Genomic DNA, 19,375 nt, shown 5'->3' with positions numbered 1-19,375 from the left:
ATTGAGCAGAAAAAATTCGCATGTAAATGAGCATGTAAAATTATAAATGAGGGCTGCCTGCCATATATCATCAATCTTAGAACTGTTGTATCAAAAAAGGAAACCCCAGGGGATTTTCAATAAAAAATTTGAAAATTATTTGCAAAGCTTTCAAAAAAAAAAAAAAAAAAAAGAAAAAAAAAAGCGCGTTTGAAAAAATATATTAAGAATTACGCATTAATATTTTTAAAAAAATCATATGTTTTCTGTGTTTAGTTTAAATTTTTTCATTACGCGTAATTTTTGATATGATATTAAAATAGCAATAAGAAATGCTCTTCACCTTTGTAATACAATGTTTATTCAGCACTTTTTCTCTTCATTCCTTCTTTTGAAATTAAAATTTTCGTCAAATGACGTACGCCCGATAATAAGTCGAGAAGTATTCACAGATGCCAAAGCGCCAACGCCCACAATCACGCCAAGTGGAAACAAAAACAGGGGTAGCCAGTGGCGCCCTCTTTGTTGCCATGAGTTTCAGCGATTGCCACGGCCTTTAAGTATTCAGTGGGGCCATGTTCTGTCATATTGTTCATGGACCTATTCTGATTTGTGGTTTGGATGCATTTGTTAGGTTCTAAAAATTATTATTCCTCTCTAATTATACTAATCATGCGTTGTGGAGAGTAGGGACTCTGTATCCACACCTCCTCAACACATCACCGCGCCTGAGCGCCAGAAGAAGAAGAAGTAATAATCTGAGCTGCGCGGTCTCTTTGTTTTGTTTGTTTACTTCAAATCTGAATGACATGTGCTTTTGGTAGGAATTCTTTTTTTTTTTTAAATTAATCTCTACGTTTCATCTTTTACCAAATATTTGGTAACTCTCTCGTACTACTTTTAATGTTGTGGCATTTTAAGGTTTCGTTTCCCCGTAGACGAAGCTTACATTTAAAACAAAACATACTTACATGAATCTAAGAAATTACTTCTCGAGTTTACATAGGAAATTTAATTAGAATGTCTGAAGTGGAAATTCATGAAACATTTATTTTTTTTAAGCACAGTATTTTTATACTAACCAAAAATAATATAATCAAAAATACATGAAATACAGCGCCAGCTCAGTCATTTCAGCCGATGACTGCTGTTTCGAGCTTAACTTACTGAAAATAATCGAAAATGTTTCAAATTCAGACCAGATCTGGATCTGGATTAATCTATTCTTTTGGTTTGAAATAAAAATTACACATTCTGAAAACTTCTCTTTTTGAATATTGAAAACCAGTTTTTGATCAGAAGTTCGAGTAAGCGACTTTATCAATTCAAGCTAGCCCCCCCCCCCCCAAGAATAAGGGCGAACCCCTTAAGTATCTCTAAGACCCCCAAGAGCAAGAATCCTCCCTAAGAATTTCTATGTTGCAGTCTGTGCCATGACAACACCCTCCCCCACCTTTAGGTTTTTGATTCCAGTCCAGTGTCAAATCGTTTAAGTGAATGTTACAGCAGTAAATTGAACTTCAAGCAATAACTTCAAACATTTTTTGTTTATCTGAATATATAGCAAATTTATGGTTACAATGTAGTAGCTTCAATTTTCTTTCAGGCCCCTGTGTTATTTAACTTTTTATGACAAATTCTTTTTTTTTTCAGATTTCCATCTCTAAAATGTCTGACGGTGCATTTGGAGAGTTTATTACATACTATAAAAATCTTCCTCAGGTAAGATAGCACTTCAATATTGTTCAGGGTGGCGACAGATGAGGGAAAAGTCAGGGAACTTCATCACTTAGGGAAATATCAGGGAATTTTGAAAAAATAGCAAAAATTCAGGGAAAATTGATCAAATGAAGAAAAAAAAATTTTCCTTGCTAAATGAAATACTTCAATTCCCTACGAATTTTCCGCCAATTATTTGTTCTAAAAAAGTAAAATTAATGCGATGCGATTATACAATGCCGCATATTAGTGCATCTTTTTTCCTCAAGGTCCAAGTATTCAATCTTAGGATGAGCTTCCTAAGATTGCGTATGTAAAGTTGTTTATTTTACCTTGCTTGAATCTTCTTTCCAAGCATTCCGAGTTACGAAAAAATAAACAACCCTACATGTAAAGAGGAAGCCGTCATTAGATGGGGAAGCCGTCATGTGTAGATGGGGTAAACACTCCAGAGGGAAAGGGGGAAGTTAGCAAAAAGGAGGTTGGCATTAGCTGTGTGTTAGATAGTGGGAATATTCCAGAATTAAAGGAGGAAGTTGGTAAAAAGGATGTGGGAATTAGCTGTGTGTTAGATAGTGGGAAAATTCCAGAGGTAAAGGGGAAAGTTATTGCTGAGGCGACTGACTGGGAAACAAAGGTGAGAGATGTAAATAGGGTTGCTGAAAAGAAGGGGGTATTTAATAAAGAGGATGTAGTGACTTTGTGGGTGGGAACTAACGATGTAGGCCATAGTAACAATGATGAGTTTACAAAGGAATGGGATTCCCTGTTGGACAAAGCAACCAACTGTTCGGCAAATGTCCAAGTGGTTGGTTTGCTTCCCAGGTATGGAGTGCATAGGAGTTGGTTAAACCAACGGGCTAGATGTATGAACCTGGTACTCAAGGAAATTTGCGTTAAGCGTAGTATCAGGTTTATTGATGTGTGGAGTAGATGTAAACGAGATTGGATTGCTAGGGATGGCCTACATCTCAGCTCTACAGGGGTCAAAATGGTTAGTGGTTTGGTTTTAGAGGCTTCAGAATCAAAAAACTAAGTTGGAATGGGGGGCATGGTTTAAGGAGCAGAATTCGAAAGGGTACTAACGATCGGGATTTTAGTAGACACGGAAATAGGGTGGCTAATAAGAGAAAAGATTTTAACACTTGGGATTCAAACAATCGTGCAGCATTAAATAAAAGTAAGATGGGCTTACTTAAGGTTTTTTATACAAATGCTCGTAGTATTAGGAACAAGATGGAAGAATTGAAAAGCATAATTATAGACGAGAGGTTGGATATTATCGGAGTTACCGAGACATGGGCTACCGAAAGTGATGATGATTTATTATCTATTGCTGGGTATAATTTGTTTAGACAAGATAGAGTAGGTAAAAGAGGTGGTGGGGTTTTATTTTATGTCAGAGACACTTTAATTTGCAATGAATTGGTAATTAATGATAAACCTAATGAGATTGATATGATTTGGCTGGAGTTGATTAGTAATAAGGACAAAAAACTACGTTTGGGGAATATTTATAGGCCACCCAACTTAAGCCAGGGTCAAGACGAACAGATGTTTAGTATTATTAGTGACATTTCTAGCAAGGGGTCAGTCATCATAATGGGAGATTTTAATTTTCCAGGAATTGATTGGAATAATTTTTACCATAGTAATAGCATAGAAGAGGATTTTTTGAAAGTAATTGGTGACTGTTTCTTAGATCAAATTGTAACTCAGGGTACTCGACAGGACGCGATTTTAGATCTAGTTTTCTGCGACATGGAAGGCTCTGTTCAGGGGCTATGTGTAGGGGAACACATTGGAGATAGTGACCACAACAGTATTAGGTTTGGGATTAAATTTGATATGCACAAAGTAGAGAATTTTAGGTTTGTGTCCAATTTCAGAAATACTGACTTTGTGGCACTTCGGCAGAGTTTGAAAGCAGTTTTTTCTTCTGGATTGGACAATAGCGATGTGAATCTTCAGTGGGCAGAGTTTAAGGAAAATCTAGCGAATACGGTTAGGGATCATGTTCCTTTTAGGAAAAAGGGTGTCAACACTAAAATTTGGCCAATGTGGTTCTCCAGGGAAACTAAAGACGCTCTAAATTACTAGCAAGCTGCTTTTCATAGGTTTCGAGAAACAGGTCACAGTGCAGATAGGCTCCAATATTGTAAGGCAAGGCGTAAATTTAAGTATTTGGTACGGATTCAGAAAAGAGAGTTGGAGCAAAGACTGGCAGATAACATAAACAGGAATCCCAAGAGGTTTTTTGCATACGCTAATTCGGGGAAAGTTCGAAATAGTCATATTGGGCCACTGGTTGATGAGCATGGAATTTTAATTCAGGACGATAGTGATATTGCTAATGTTCTTAATAACTTTTTTTTGAGTGTTTTTAACGATAACTGTATCTCAACAGTTGACACCAACAAGACACAAGCTATAGTACAGCTTGAGGACTTTGTATTTTCCAGGGATGACGTTTTACTTCATTTGAAAAAAATTAAAGAGACTAAGGCTCCGGGGCCAGATAATATTTATCCGAAAATTTTAGTTGAATGTGCAGAGGAATTAGCAGATGTAATCGCAAACATTTTCAATGCTTCTTATAATTCGGGGACAGTGCCAGAGGACTGGAAGCTGGCTAACATTACACCGCTCTTCAAGAAAGGGTCTAAAGGGAGTGCGGGAAATTATAGACCTGTGAGTCTAACTTCGGTGGTTTGCAAAATTTTTGAAACATTGATGAAAATTAAGATAGTAAATTTTCTAGAGACTAATAATCTATTGACTAGTTTTCAGTACGGTTTTAGGAAAGGTAAATCTTGTGCAACTAATTTATTACATTTCTATGACAAAGTTACCATGGCTTTGGACAATAAGAAGCCTGTAGATGTTGTTTACATTGATTTTCAAAAAGCTTTCGATAAGGTACCGCATGTTGCTCTACTTAGCAAATTAGCTGATATAGGAATAGGAGGGAAAACTTTCATTTGGGTAGAAAATTGGCTGACCGGAAGGAAACAACGAGTAGTTGTAAGGGGAAATTATTCTAATTGGAGTGAGGTCTTAAGCGGGGTTCCTCAAGGATCAGTGTTGGGGCCTGTTTTGTTCATTGTCTTTATGAACGATATTCACAAAAATATTTCTGGGAACATGAATTGTTTTGCTGATGATGTCAAAGTTATGGGGACTGTAGAAAATGACGAACAAGCAAATCAGCTGCAAGAGGATCTAGATCATATTACGGAGTGGGCTGATAAATGGGGTATGGCTGTTAATGTTGGGAAATGTCAAATGCTACATTTAGGGCATGGAAATAAGTGTACAAGTTATTATTTGCAAGGTTCAGTCATTAGTCAGGCAGACAAAGTTACTGATCTGGGGGTCCTAATAAGTCAGGATTTAAAGTTTAGCCAACAGTGCAGCATTGCTAGCAACAAAGCCAATAAGATGCTTGGGTTTATCAATAGATCTATTTCAAATAAATCTAAAGAAGTTCTTCTGCCCTTATATAGAAGTTTGGTAAGACCCCATTTGGAGTATGCTGTTCAGTTTTGGTCTCCTTATCTTAAGAAAGACATTAATGTATTGGAAAGGGTTCAAAGGCGGGCTACAAGGCTAATAAGTGGACTTTCCCACTTAGATTATGATTCCAGGCTTAGAAGGCTAAAAATGTACAGTCTTGAGCAAAGAAGAGACCGAGGGGACATGATTCAGCTGTTTAAATTTATTAAAACGAAAGATGTTATGGGGCTAAAGTTTAGCACTGAAAACAGGACAAGGGGTCATTGTTTTAAGCTATTTAAATCTCAGGCTAACATGGATATTAGGAAAAATTATTATTTTAGCAGGGTAGTGGAACCTTGGAACAGCTTAACGGAAGAGGTGGTAATGAGTAAAGGAGTAGACAGTTTTAAGAGGGCCATTGATCTTCACTGGGGATTGTAAATTGACTAGGACCAGTCTAGCTGGGCCCAGAGCCTGTTGCTGGTCGTCACTTTTGTATTTGTATTAATGACTTTGTTGTCTTGCCTTTACTCTTGAAGTAATTAGCATACTGTTATCACAATTTCAAGGAAAAAATCTTTGTTTTTTAAATTAATACTTCAAAAATCTTAAAAGTTATCATTTGGAGTTTTTAATTTAATAGTTAAAATTAAACTTTGACTTAAAGTCATTTTTTTCTCTTTTTTTGCCACGGTTTGCATGGTTATTCGCTGTCACTTCAGTGAACACAATGTTTTTTTTTTTTTTCTTTTCAGACTTTAAAACTCTTAAATTTTAAAACCATATACATATACATTTTGAAATTAATAATTGTTTTTGAATTTAAATATTGTTTGTTACTAAAGTAATCTAAGAATTTTTTTTGATAACTAATGAAATCATTTGAAATTGAGTTGTGTACATAAGCAAATATTTTTACCATTTTTTAATTGTTAAAATGCTATATTCATTCACTAAAACCTAAGTTCTTGATTAGAGAATAACTCAGTATGACTGGTTGTTGAAAGATTTCAATTTATTTAACATAAATATGTCTATTCTGCCATGTGCAAGTAAAGGGCAGTAACTGCACATTTTATTATTATTTTTTTTTTTTTTGCATTTTTGTCATCTATTATACGTTATCTTTATTATACATACTGGCTTATTTGGGTTCCGCTGAAAAAGGGGCGCGAAAAAAACGTCTAATTTCAACATTTGCTATTGTTAGTATTGAATCCGCCACACATTTCTTGAAATATCTGGAAAACTAATATCTGCAGATACTGTCGTTTACCTGCACACGGCAGTATTATTTACGTAAGTTAAACTACATTGCTTCTGTACATTCATTAACTATCACTTGTTATTCTTGCAACAGCAATTATACTGCTTGAAAATTCAGTTCAAGATTATTTCCATTTAAATTTTTTTGTTTTATCATGATTAGATATGTCCTTAAGAGTGATTTTAATAATTTCTTAGAATTCTTATGTTAACTGGTTCCTGGAAGTAAAGCATTTGTTTTAGATTTCCTACAATATTTCTCTATCGATAATTAAATATACTATTTTTACCAAAGAAAAAGGATGCATCTTTTCAAAATATATTTTTAATTAACTGCTTAAACCATTCTAAACACTGCATTTTATTTAATATGCAATGCTTTTTAGGTAGGGCAAAGAAAGGAAACCATTATCATTGGTAACGTAAATCAGGGAAATTTGGTAAAATTAATCAGGGAAAAGTCAGGGAACTTTTTTTTCCAATTCCTGTCGCCACCCTGTTGTTTTATTAAGGAAAATAACGTTTAGCTGTGCTGTTTTAAAAATATTTTTTATCAAAGCAGGCTTTAAGCCAAATAGAGCAAAAGAGCCCAATTGGGCCCATCGCCAACAGGGGCCCCGCTTTAACAAAATCTTTTTATTTTCTCGCGAAAATAAATGAGGAAAAAAAAATGAAATAAAAAGTTCAAATGAACTTAACTGATGTTAATTATTTTCTGCTTTACTGATAATTAATCTGGGAATATGGAGCTACTTTCAGTGCAATTTAAGGAGTAGGGGGAATTTCCTGAAGCTTTTAGCATCCCTAATAAAGTTAGCAAAATATATTTCCAAAAATACTAGTCTCAAATTTCCAGAAGAAACAACTAAAACATATAGCCAGTTGAACATTTTAAATCCGTATCCAAAGCCATACCCGCTGCACCCAATAACTTCCGATCAAAAGAGAGGAACTTAGGTAGTAAGGAGCAATGTAATTTATTTATGATTATCAGCAATTAATACGGTGAGCAGTAACCTAGGGCCCCTATCCCAGGATCTTGCTATTACATGGGCAATGCGGAAATTGCCCCGAGACCTCGAAATTTTAGAAATTTCCAAAGCTATCTATTTCATTTATTCTATTTATATATTTGCTCTCTCTATATATATTTTTTACTTTTATTATTTGAGTTGATAAAAAAATGCTAAAACATAGCAGCTGTGACAATTTCTCTGATATACGAGTAACACTAACGTATGTGCAATTCCGAAAAATGAATAATTGAATATTCAATAAACCTCAAATACTGCCAGCTCGATACACATCTCCATAACAATTCTACTGAACACAAATGGTAGAGAGGCAAAAGTGCATATCTGTAACAAACCAACTAACACCCCTATAAACTAATAGAAACTGTCCATTTCCGCCTATAAACCGGATATTAGCCTTTCCATGTAATCGATGGTCAGACAGTAGGTAGTGTTCATTGTTGACCATTTTTTTGCTACTTCATTCCCCTGAAATGACAGTCTTACCAGTGACACAGTTAAGTTACCGGATCAAGTTCAGCCTTGTCATAATAAAGCCTTTCCCTGCATGTTAAAAATTACCAAAACATATTATCAAACTGTTATGCCGTGGCACGAGTTTCAATGTTGAAACACGCAGGTTACTATCATCGGCTGTTATTTATGAGGATTTCTGAGCTAATATCCAGCTAAACATTGAAATTGTCTTTGAGATGTGCTTTTTTTTTTTTTTTTTATGCAACACAGTTGTATAACTTCAATTAGTTTGAAAATAGTTATTGTCCATGCTAATTCTGTCACAAAGATAGAAATCATGACAGCGATACAAAATATTTTGTCGGAGTTGAGTTTTAGGATGAAGAGATGAAGGACTCGTTATGAAAAGTAAAATATGGCTACAGATTTGATGAATGTGTTATGTATTATAATTATTGAAATCTATTTGTAATTTCTCATTATTTGTGTTTTTTCTTTTTCTTTTTGTTATAGGCTAAAGGAACTTGCCGTATCTATGAAAGAAATGTAAGTGATGAATTTGGAGGGATATTATTTTCATATCATAGATATCCATTTGATTAAAAAATAAAATAGCTGAAATTCATTTCAATAAATGTATTTATTTAAAATTAATTGACAATTTTGGCTTTGAAGAGTGAGAAAGCAATTAAATTTTCTTTTTTGAAACATCTTGAAAAGAGTTCCTACAAGATCAGGGAAATCATGGAGTGCTCCAGGAAATTAAAAAGAGGGCTAGAAAATCAGTGGAAAGCAAAGTAAATTTGAAAAATACGCTAAAGGCACAGGAAATCTGACCTCTCCTACTACTCTGGTTATTTGAGAATGCAATCTTTTTTAAACGTAAAATATAATGTTTTTAGTTTCATTAAAATATACTGTCTCCCCATACCTTTTTTTTCCAAATGTGAGTATAAAATGCTTTCATTTTTTAGTTCTGAAATGCAAGTAAACGTATGATCATAGGCATGTAAGTTTACTTATCATTATGCTTGCTGAACATCCCGGTTTTTAGACAAAATCACACTGATGTTCCTATAAACAGGGCCGGATTTAGGGGAGGGCAGGCGGGGCTAGTGCCCCGGGGCCTCCACAACAAAGGGCTTCCACAATAAAATTTTTACAAAATGTCCTAACTTTCACGGGTCGAAAATTTTGGATATATACATATGTATCAAAATATTTTGATATATATCAAAGTATCGGATATTTTCGAAAATATGATGATCTTTTCGAACCCTGATTAGGGGCCTCCACTCCTTCATTGCCCCGGGGCCTCCACACTTCCAAATCCGGCCCTGTCTATAAAGTATATAGGGGAGGGTGGGCCACAATGAAACATTGTAAATTCAAAACTAAATACAATTCTGTCAGCTATTACCACATAAGAGGAGTAAACATAACCAAAATGCTTCCCAGAATTCCTAGTTCCGTGCTGTTCTATGCTTTTGTTTTGTAGAAAAAAAATTAGTTACTGTTTGGACACACAGATCACCATTTGGATAATTTCATGCATCTATCATAATTTTGAAAAACTTCAATAGTTAAGATAAGTGTTGTAGTTTGCGTTGTTATGGACACTTTAATCTTCTATTATTCAGCTAGATTATTTTTAACTCATGGTTTATTTTAATGACATGAAGCAAAAATCTTTATTTTGTTGTTTGGATTACAATGAGACGTCTCATTGTGGCCCAAGCAGCAGTAAGCAAGTGTAGTATACTGATCTACTGCTTGTTTTAGTTTACAAAAAATAAATTTAACAGTAAAAAAATAGGCTTGATTTAAAAGTATTTATATTTTAACTAATTATTACAAGTGAACTTTTTATCTTACTACACAGCTTTGTACTAAACAAAGCTAGAAACCGGTTAGTTGTTGATAAGGTTGCCAAACATGGTACTTTTTCAAAGCACTTTATGATTATGATTAATGTATGTTTATTTGTATAAAATAATTATTTAATTATCAATTAATATTTGGCATTTATTATTTTATTCTTTTCCTGTTTTTAAATCCTAATATATATATATTTTTTTGCTTACTGTAATTAAAATTGTTTTGTATGTAAAAAAAAAGTTTTAAACATTTAAAATATGCTTTAAGGGGACACAGGACCTCAAAACCATCAAATTTATGAAAAAAAAAATTTCATTGGAATTGTGGAAAAAATCAGTCTGTATTACGTGGTGTTGTAATTTTTTAATAACTCCGTATTAAATTAAGTTTCTTTAATAAACTAGCTAAAAGTACGTATTAAACTTGAGATAAAAATACAGTGATTATTCAGCTGTCCCATTGAGGCCCTACTTAATGTCTCATAGTGGCCCATCACTGGGCCACAATGGTACACTTTTCATTGAATTTATAAAGCCTCATAACCTTTTTTTTCTAACATTAAAGGAGCTAAATTTGGTGCTATATACTATAATTTGATACCTTTAATATAATCAAGTATGTTTCTGTGCTTTAAAACTCACCAATATACAAAAAATGAAAAATATGTGCTTTTTGTCTCATTGTTGCCCACCCTCCCCTATATTTCATGTTATCATTTTTGTTTTCTCCTTACTCTACTAATATTCACTTTCAGGAAAATACGGTATTATCTTCTTATTTCTTCTAGATTTCAAATTGTAAATATACAATTATAAGAAATCTGCGTCTTCATTTGCTTTATGAGTTTGTTCCTAAAAATACTTTAAAAACCAACAAAATATACAAAAATCTAGAAAAGCGTGGGAGATTTATTCTCAAAAATGTGCTGGAACCCAGTTAAGTTCTCTCAATCCAAAGAGTAATGTGTTAAATTTCCATATCTCACTAAGCTATTGGTAGTTCTTTATTTTTACTCTTTATTAAAGGTTAAAACTGTCCGAATTTTCACTATTTAACTATTATAATACATTTTAACTAGCACATTTAAATACATTTTTTACTAGCGCATTTAATTAATACGTACATTTTTAACTAGTATTTTTTACTTATACATATTTTTAACTAGTTGGTTTAGTTTTATTGAGTTTTTTGGCACAAGAGCCTTAACAGGCTGTACTGCGTCAACAATTGTAATTTTTACTTCCGTTTACAAAAAAGGAAATATTGTATTCATGAAAAAATTTTCACTCAAAAATCGACCTTAATTTCCATTTTACTCACCCCCGAATGAATATTGAGGTTTTATTTTTTGACTCGACCACACGTGGATAAGTGCCTAAGAACGTATAGACATGCCAAATATCCATAATGACGATTCCCGAGTTAATTACAACGAATTTTCTCCTGACGTATGTATGTGCGTATGTATGTCACATAACTCAAGAACGGTAAGTACTAGAAAGTTGAAATTTCATACGTAGACTCCTAGTTGGATCTAGTTGTGCACCTCCATTTTTGGTTGCATTCGGGTGTTTCTAAAGGGATCTTTTGCCCCTTTTTGGGGGAAATCATTGTTAATTTTGATGTAAACTCAAGTGGTGTTATAATTTGGTGGACACTTGGCAATATATTGCCAGTCTTTTGGGCGCCAAGTTTTGTCGCTAACTTGGCGACAAATTTGACGATTTTTAAAATTTTTTTTTAAATACTATCTGTTTTAATTTGGCCACTGTTGGTGATATTTAGAGAGTAAATTATTGAATCACATTAAAATTACCAGTAATGGGGAAATGACATTAAATTGGAGTAAAAGGAAGTCATGTGATGCACACATCAGCTCGTTCACTAGCATAATAGCAAACTTATCATACGGTTTGATTGAAGGATATCTAAGTATTTGATTAATTAAAGTTTTTAAATCATAATTGTTAATTCATTATGAAAATAGTAAAAAAGAGGAATTTTTAACTAGCATTGCATGAAATGGTGTATTTAGCTTGACATTTCTTAATATTATTATTTTTTTCAAACAGGAAAATTTTTCTGTATATGGTGCAGATGCTGCATTAATTAATCAAGAGCTATTTAAAGCATCAAAGCTCAAATCTTTGGAGTTGGGTAAGTTTTCTCTTAATGTAGAAAAAAACAAATGTGTTTCTTGACAATGAGGTCATAATGAGTGGAAGAAACTCCAGTAAACAGCTAAAATGTTGCACAAGCTCTTAAGAGTGCATCATTGATGTTGATACTTTTGGAACATAGATGTTCTTGTTAAAGCAACAATGTTTTACAGTCGATGTTTTTTTTTCGGTTTTTTTATTCTTGAACAAAAAAGTTTAAAAATACAATCAAGCACCGTTTATACGTTTTTAAAAAGACTTTACTGAAAAAGCGTATCAACGAAAAGCATTAATCATTAGTTGCAGCAACTACCTCAATGGAAAGAATTTTCACTAATTAATTATCTAAAGATTTGACTTTATTATAAAAAAATCAAAAAAATTACAATTACATGGGCGCCCATATCGGGGAGGCAAGTAGGGACTCGAGTCCCCTCCCCCACCCAGAAATTACAACTTCCTTGCTTTTAGTACTTTTTTTCTTTGCAAAAATGTAAAAACATTTCTTTAATGAATAAGTTAGTAAAAATGTCGAATTTTAATGACTCTAATCTGTCCTGAAATAGGTTTCCATGGGGAAAATATCCTGCTAAACCACAGGGAAGGTATCTGAGCCCCCTCCCCCCTTACAATTTTGCATATGGGTGCCCATGTTAGAATAGTTTTTTCCGTTTAAAAAGATGACTACTGCAGTAAGAAATATTATTTTATGATTCCTTATTGTCAGCAGTATATGTATTTAAAGCTAGTGTAACAGCAGTAAACTCTCAAAAATCTCTGAAACTTCTTAATCAATATCAAAAAAATTTGTCATGGTTTTAAAAATGAGCACTTATTTTTATGCATTGAACTGTACAGAAAATGAACACAATTTTTCATGTAGTGTTTTTACTGACATTAATCTTGAATTGACAGTCTGACAATATAAAATTATGTCGGAATGGATCAGTATTTTTTGGAAAGTGTTGGGAAATTCCTATTGGACATGTTATGGTGCTTAACAACTTCGACACACTTTGTGTTGCTCAAGGTCAGACTAAGGTAAGTCACATTGTCACTGCTTTGCTGGGAAGCACAAAAACATTTGCGTCGGGCATACAAATGTTAGAACTCGTGCTCTTGAAAGCCTAGTAAGTAATTATAAAATAATTTTTTAAAACGAACTAGCTGCATTGCCCGGCTTTGCTCGGTCTACCTTGAAAAAAAAAACCCATTGCGTCAAGTGAAGTATCTTCAATAACAAGAATTAAATGAAAGAAAAAACCATCAATGCAAAATTTTCTTGGCAAAGAATGACGACAGATACTAAAATACTTTTAAGAAATTAAAATAAAATGAGGAAGATGGATTTAAAAGGCGTAACCATGGAAACACAAAATGAAATAAGTTTAAGAATTGAAAATGAGAAAGATGGAAATAAACAATGGATTCAAAAAGGGTTACCATGGAAACGCAAAATAAAATGGTTAAAAACGCGAATAGAGAACAGATTTTTGAACTTCATTTAATTCGCTTGTTATTTTTTTCTAATGGAGATAGAGGGTAAAACTTTTGACCTTGAGTTGAGTTACATCTGGAGTAAAAAAAGCAGCTCTTTCCAATGCTGTCAAAAAGAGAGAAAAGGTGCTGTGGGACAATTCCTTCACTTTTTATTGATGGATTTAAAAGAGAAAGTAGTACCTAAATTTAAGCTAAGCCTAAAAAAATTCGAGCTAAAAACGTAAAAAACTCCTGCGGAAATTAATTTAGAGCATGGAACAAATTGCGTAGAACGCTGAAAATTCTTCCCTTTCCAACGATATATAATATTCCTATTTGCAAGTAATTTTTCACCCCCCATATTCAGGAATTTATGTGAAAATTGGGTCTAAATTGGAATAAAAAAAGAACTATTCATCGAATTGTTTTCAAACTGGTCTGCAAACCTTCTCAGGACTTAAAGAAACAAACTCTGGAAATTTCAGCCAAATTGGACGGGTAATTCTCGGGTTTTGCGAGTTCAAACACACAGACGCTTTTTGGAGACTTCATTTTATATGATGTAGAGATTAACATTGTTATGGCTCAGTATGGAACAAGATTCTACATACAATGTTGTAATAACCTAAAAAATTGCCATTTTTGGGCTTACATTGGTCTGGCCTTGAGGTACAGAAATTATCTTTTTATAGATAATAAACAATCAAATATATGTGGTATTAATTTTTTTGTATATGTTACACAAAATTTTCTAAATTGCTTTTCTACTATTGTTTGGACTGCAAACATTTAATCATATTTTTTATTTGTAGGTGGTGAATCTTTGACTTATATAAATATAAGCAAAACAAATTTAGCTTTAGCTTTGAAACACCTACTCTTTGTACGACAATACAAAATTCAAATACTGAAAAACACTGGAACAGCAAGAACACCTCAATGGACTGTGGTTTGCAAAGTAAGTGCATTATGCTTTGTCAGAAACACGAGTAGCGTTGAAAGTATGTATCTTATAACCAGAGGCAGAAATTAGGACTGAAAAGTGTATGTGTGTAGGGGGGAAGGAGGGGAAAAAAAAAAAAAAAAAGATTAATTTGAATTTTGTCTCCTTGAATTCAAATTATGTTTTTCTCAATCACGATTGTGTGTGTGTATGTAGGCGTGTGTGTTTGTGTGTGGGGGTATTTGTGAGTGTAGGAGGGTATGTATGTGTAGGCATGTGTGTTTGTGTCTGTGTGCAGGCATAAGTGTTTGTGTCTGTGTGCAGGCATAAGTGTGTGTGTAGGCATATGTATTTGTGTCTGTGTGCAGGCATGAGTGTGTGAGTAGTGTGTATGTGAGTATGTAGGTGTGTGTGTAGGTGTATGTATGTGTGTATGCATTTGTGTGTTTGTGTAGGTGTATATATGAGTAATTCCATGTCAAATCAACCAAATAAAAAAAAATATTTTCAAATTTACCATCTCAGATTTTCATGAAAATTTAAGGGATTATACTGTTTGACCTTCTAAATTCAGATCTACTTTTTAAAAAAATTAATCTCTTTTGGTTAATGAGTTATTAATCTTTTAAATCTGTAAAAAAAACACTCATCTGTTGCGCTTAAAAATGCTACAATTTTAGTTGTATGGGGTCAATACAGTTGGTTAATAGCTCATTTTAAGGAGAATTGCATGAGCTTTAATTTGACATGCAACTTGCATATTTTTCTTGCATTTTTAATTTTTGTTTTAAATTTTAAATTAAAATTTTTTTAAAGTTAGTGTCTTTTAAAAATTTTTAAAAAAATATATGTTTTTTAATATGTTTTAGTTGATTTATCCTGAAAATTTCAGAGTGGGGACATGATGGGATCAGCAGTTATAGCAAATAATGCAATGGTGTTACTTAGCATTTTTGTTTAAAAATTAAAAAAAACAATAAACAAATAAAAAATGCTTTTTTAAATGCACAAAACTATTTTTAACAATTTAAATTTATTTCAAAATATACATGTTTTAGTTTTTTTTAATAATATTATAAACATTTTGTAGTGAAACTATAAATAGTTCAATTAACCTCCTCAGACCCGAGAGAAAAATAAAAGCTTGATATTTGGTAAGAGGTACTTAAATAGTTGTTATGGTTACTATGATGTAGAAAAGTGCAATAAAAAAAATTATTTTTAATTTATAGCAGCTAGGGGGGATGTATCACATGTGATACATCAGGACCAAGACACTACAATCAGAATTTTTTTAAGTATCAAGCAAGATTAAAATAATTAAATCTTAGTCTTTAACCACACAATACATACATTTAATAAATCCAACATGAAAATCAAGCTTTATTGACGTTTTAGGTACATATTAGTAGTATCATAGTGGTACAGTAACGTTATTTTTTATTTTCGTGAAAAGCGTTGAGCAAAAAAAGTCAGATGATACATCCGGATCATCTTCTTCTTCCATCTCACTTCTATGATCACTTTGATAATCATCTTCGTCTGACAGTGAACTTACATCAGAATCATCACGATTCATCAGCTCCAAAACTGCATCTGGTGTCAAATATTTCACTGGAAAAAAAAAAACACTTATTTAAAAAAAAATATCATGAAAAATAGATGAAAATAAAAAGCAAACATCTCAACTAAAGATTTGACCTTGAGAAATAATTATCACTCTGCAAATTCTTCCAAAATATTTCAAAAAATTAAAACAAAATAGATTAAAAAAGTGTGTTTGTAAAGTGGTTAGGACCCTTTGTATCACATGTGATACAAACAAATTTAACAAGTCATTATGCTTAAATATTTCAATAAAATTTTATTTTTTTGGTGTTAACTAGTAAAAAGTACACATGCAAAGAAAATACATAGCTTAAAAAGAGTTTAATATTTGTATATAAATAAGAAAAAAATACTTACTTCGAGGACGCGCAGCCACCTTGTTTTGATTCTGAGACTCTACTTGAAATCCCTATCATGGAAAGGTACTACCATCTGCTGACTAAACGAGAAAATTATATGCGGTATTTCAATTTGTATCACATGTGATACAACCGGTCCCAAATTTGTTTTTGCGTTTCAGTGAAACTTATGTATCACATGTGATACAAGGGGACCAAGGAGGTTAATTAAAAAACCTTTAAATTAAAAAAAAATCTTAAATTTTGGTTATCTTTTATTCCTTTGAAGTTCAGTAAACAGAACTAGCACAGAAACTTTGAGGATGTAATTTTGAAATGTATAAACACAAAGTAGAACTCGATACATAAAAATACCTTGTGGCAGATAAGTCTTTCATCTCCTCAGTTTGGAAAGTAGCTTTTTACTCGCCTTTGAACTTTCAGATTCTGAGAGATTATAAACCCTTCCAGTTTGTGTTGTAGGGTCAACTTTGGTTAGTATTTTCATTTTATTTACAACCAATACATCAGGAATATGAGGGTACGTAAAGGATGGACTATGAGGTTTTAAAAAACTTACTTTAACCTCCTCATTTTCAATTCCTAAAACACAACCTAGCCACCATTCATTATTATATACACATGTTACAAAACCAACTATATCATTCAAGTCCAAATTATCAGCATCATCATGTTTGCTTACTATCTCTTCTTTTGTATGGTGTGAAAAGGAGTAATATTTAACGAAAACTGTGCTTTTGTTTTTTGGTCTGTAATTGTGGAACTGTTGAGTTCCTTTCACTCTTATGGCTTCTTCAAACCTTGTTTTCAGAAATGCTAATTCTTTTTCGTAATCTTTTTCTGTTGAATATATGAAATTGATATTTTTAATATTGTCTTTAGACCATTCATATAATTGACGGGGGGTCATAATCTGTTCATTGTAGACCATACGAAGACTTGTTTGTGCAGCTAATCGCTTAACTGTGCCGCCTATACCATCACAAGCATTTTTCCCATGGTATGATGCAAAAAAATTCCATTCTGCTTCAATAGAAAAATCTGCAGTATGGTGACAGAGGTTTACAAAATTCCATTTATTTTTGTTCTGGGATGTAGCTCCATCTGGGAAATAATGAATGTTGTCTACTCTTTGCAGCATTTTTTGCTTTAAGTATGCTATCATAAGCCTCCGGAACAAATGCACAGCAACTGTATCATAGCACATGCAATCAGAGATAATAGCTAAATTCAGGTGCTGTAACATGGCATTTTCCAGGTAGTATACAACAAAAGGATGTATCGTTGCTTGTGCATTGTTCCAGTGGAATCCTTGTGCAGCATCTTGTAGAAGGAAAGAGTAGTTCCCAGCAAAATCACATAATACAATACATTGATTTTCAACCAGATTTTTTTTCATATATCTAAGATAAGCAGATTGTTTGCTAGCAATAAAAGAATGTTTCAGCAGTTTGGGTAAACTATCAAACAAACAATTTAAGAAATCATCATTTTGTTTTGTTATTGCTTCAAGTGCAGTCCTATTATCAATTTGCATCCACTGCTTGTATGTTTCAGTATCAATGCTGTTTTGCTCAAACGAATCTTCAAAAAGATATTTCAAATTATTAGTATCTGGACAGTTGTTACATTTACGGAAATAACATTTGTCTGTAGGAATTTCTCAAATCATTAAACTAAGTTAAGTAAGTCTTTATAAGTTTTGATTGGTTTGTCCCTGTTAATCAATTCTGGTAACTTACACTGAGTCATCATCAATTTTGCATTCTGGTGAATAGCGCATACACAAACTGAATGTTCCAGCTGATCCAGCAAAAACACAATTTCTCGGACGAAGTTCACAAAATTTGGAGAAGCCTATTTTTTTTATCAGGATAATGTTCTTTGAAAAGCACATAAGATTCTCTTAAGGTATTTAAAATTAAAAACTTTTGGAGATGAATTGCTCTTCCATCCACTTTAATAGAAACAAAGTCTTTCTTACCAGGCATCTGATGACTGATTTCATCACATTCATAAAATTGTTTCACTAGATTCGCTATCTGTGGGCTTAATGCCTTTCCGGGTTTTAGATCAGGAGCAGACATTATTCCTTTGTCCTTCATGAGTTTTTTAGCTTTTCTAGCAATGAAATTTGTCACTTTAAATTCGCTTTCTATTTGCTTTAAGGTCCAACTTTCTGGAAGTATTGTTAAAATTTGCAGTTTTAAGCTTTTGTCAGTTGTACTGGAGAATTTCTCTTTAAGTCGGCTAATTATTTCACTATCATAATAGAACTTTATGAGATCATCTGATTTTTTTGAGCTTAAACCAAATAGTTGAATTCCTAAAACTTCAGTGATCTTAGTTAATTTTGTCTGGGGGTACTTCTTTTCACTAAGACGAATTTTTTTTATGGGAGTTTCATCAATTACTCCAAGACTTTCATTTAAAATTTCAATAGCTTTAGACTTTTCTGGGGTTGAAATTTCAGTCTCATGATCTGTTTCACTCAGAGCTTCATCTGAACTTTCTTTATAATCTGAGGTAACTAAAGGTAATTTTTGTACAGCTTTGCGGCAAGTATCACATGTTTTATAGCCTTCAATTACTTCCTTATGATGCTTTGATACATTATTACTCACAGTTCCTAAATTTTTCTTGTAATAGTCTTGTCCAGGCTTCTTAAATGGATTGCAGCAGTACAAAGAAATAATTTTTAAAGTCCCTGCTTCAGTCATGTTTTTTTTCTTTAAAGCTTGGTTAAAAGGTCATTATTAAATTCCAATAAGCACCCTTGAAAATTTGCACAAAAATATTTTAAAATAATCAACTTTTATAACTATTAAAATATGCGAACATCTATTGAAAAACAAACAATTAAGCAAAATTTAAAAAAGCACAATTATCAATACATCAAACACAACCTACTTTACTATTTGAAAGCCAGAATAAGAATGAACAGCTTCCTTCAACTATTGGACTTAATGCATCACACACCTGTTTGACCATGTCAAG

The 19,375-nt window shown here is 32.8% G+C and overlaps 1 protein-coding gene across 1 annotated transcript in view; it reads left to right on the top strand.

Moving 5' to 3' along the window:
• Nucleotides 1-737: 737 nt before the first annotated feature.
• The window catches only part of LOC129224235 (DNA mismatch repair protein Msh2-like), a 78,438-nt gene continuing 59,800 nt past the window's right edge, over nucleotides 738-19,375 (top strand). The window contains exons 1-5 of the mRNA XM_054858660.1: nucleotides 738-799; nucleotides 1,633-1,701; nucleotides 8,466-8,498; nucleotides 11,903-11,987; nucleotides 14,281-14,426. Coding sequence (XP_054714635.1) covers nucleotides 1,648-1,701; nucleotides 8,466-8,498; nucleotides 11,903-11,987; nucleotides 14,281-14,426 — 318 coding nt within the window. The 5' untranslated portion in view covers nucleotides 738-799; nucleotides 1,633-1,647. The remainder of the gene's footprint in view (nucleotides 800-1,632; nucleotides 1,702-8,465; nucleotides 8,499-11,902; nucleotides 11,988-14,280; nucleotides 14,427-19,375) is intronic.

This window comes from Uloborus diversus, chromosome 6, assembly GCF_026930045.1.
Source record: "Uloborus diversus isolate 005 chromosome 6, Udiv.v.3.1, whole genome shotgun sequence".
Lineage (NCBI taxonomy): Eukaryota > Metazoa > Arthropoda > Arachnida > Araneae > Uloboridae > Uloborus > Uloborus diversus.
This window is presented reverse-complemented; position numbering and strand designations above follow the sequence as displayed.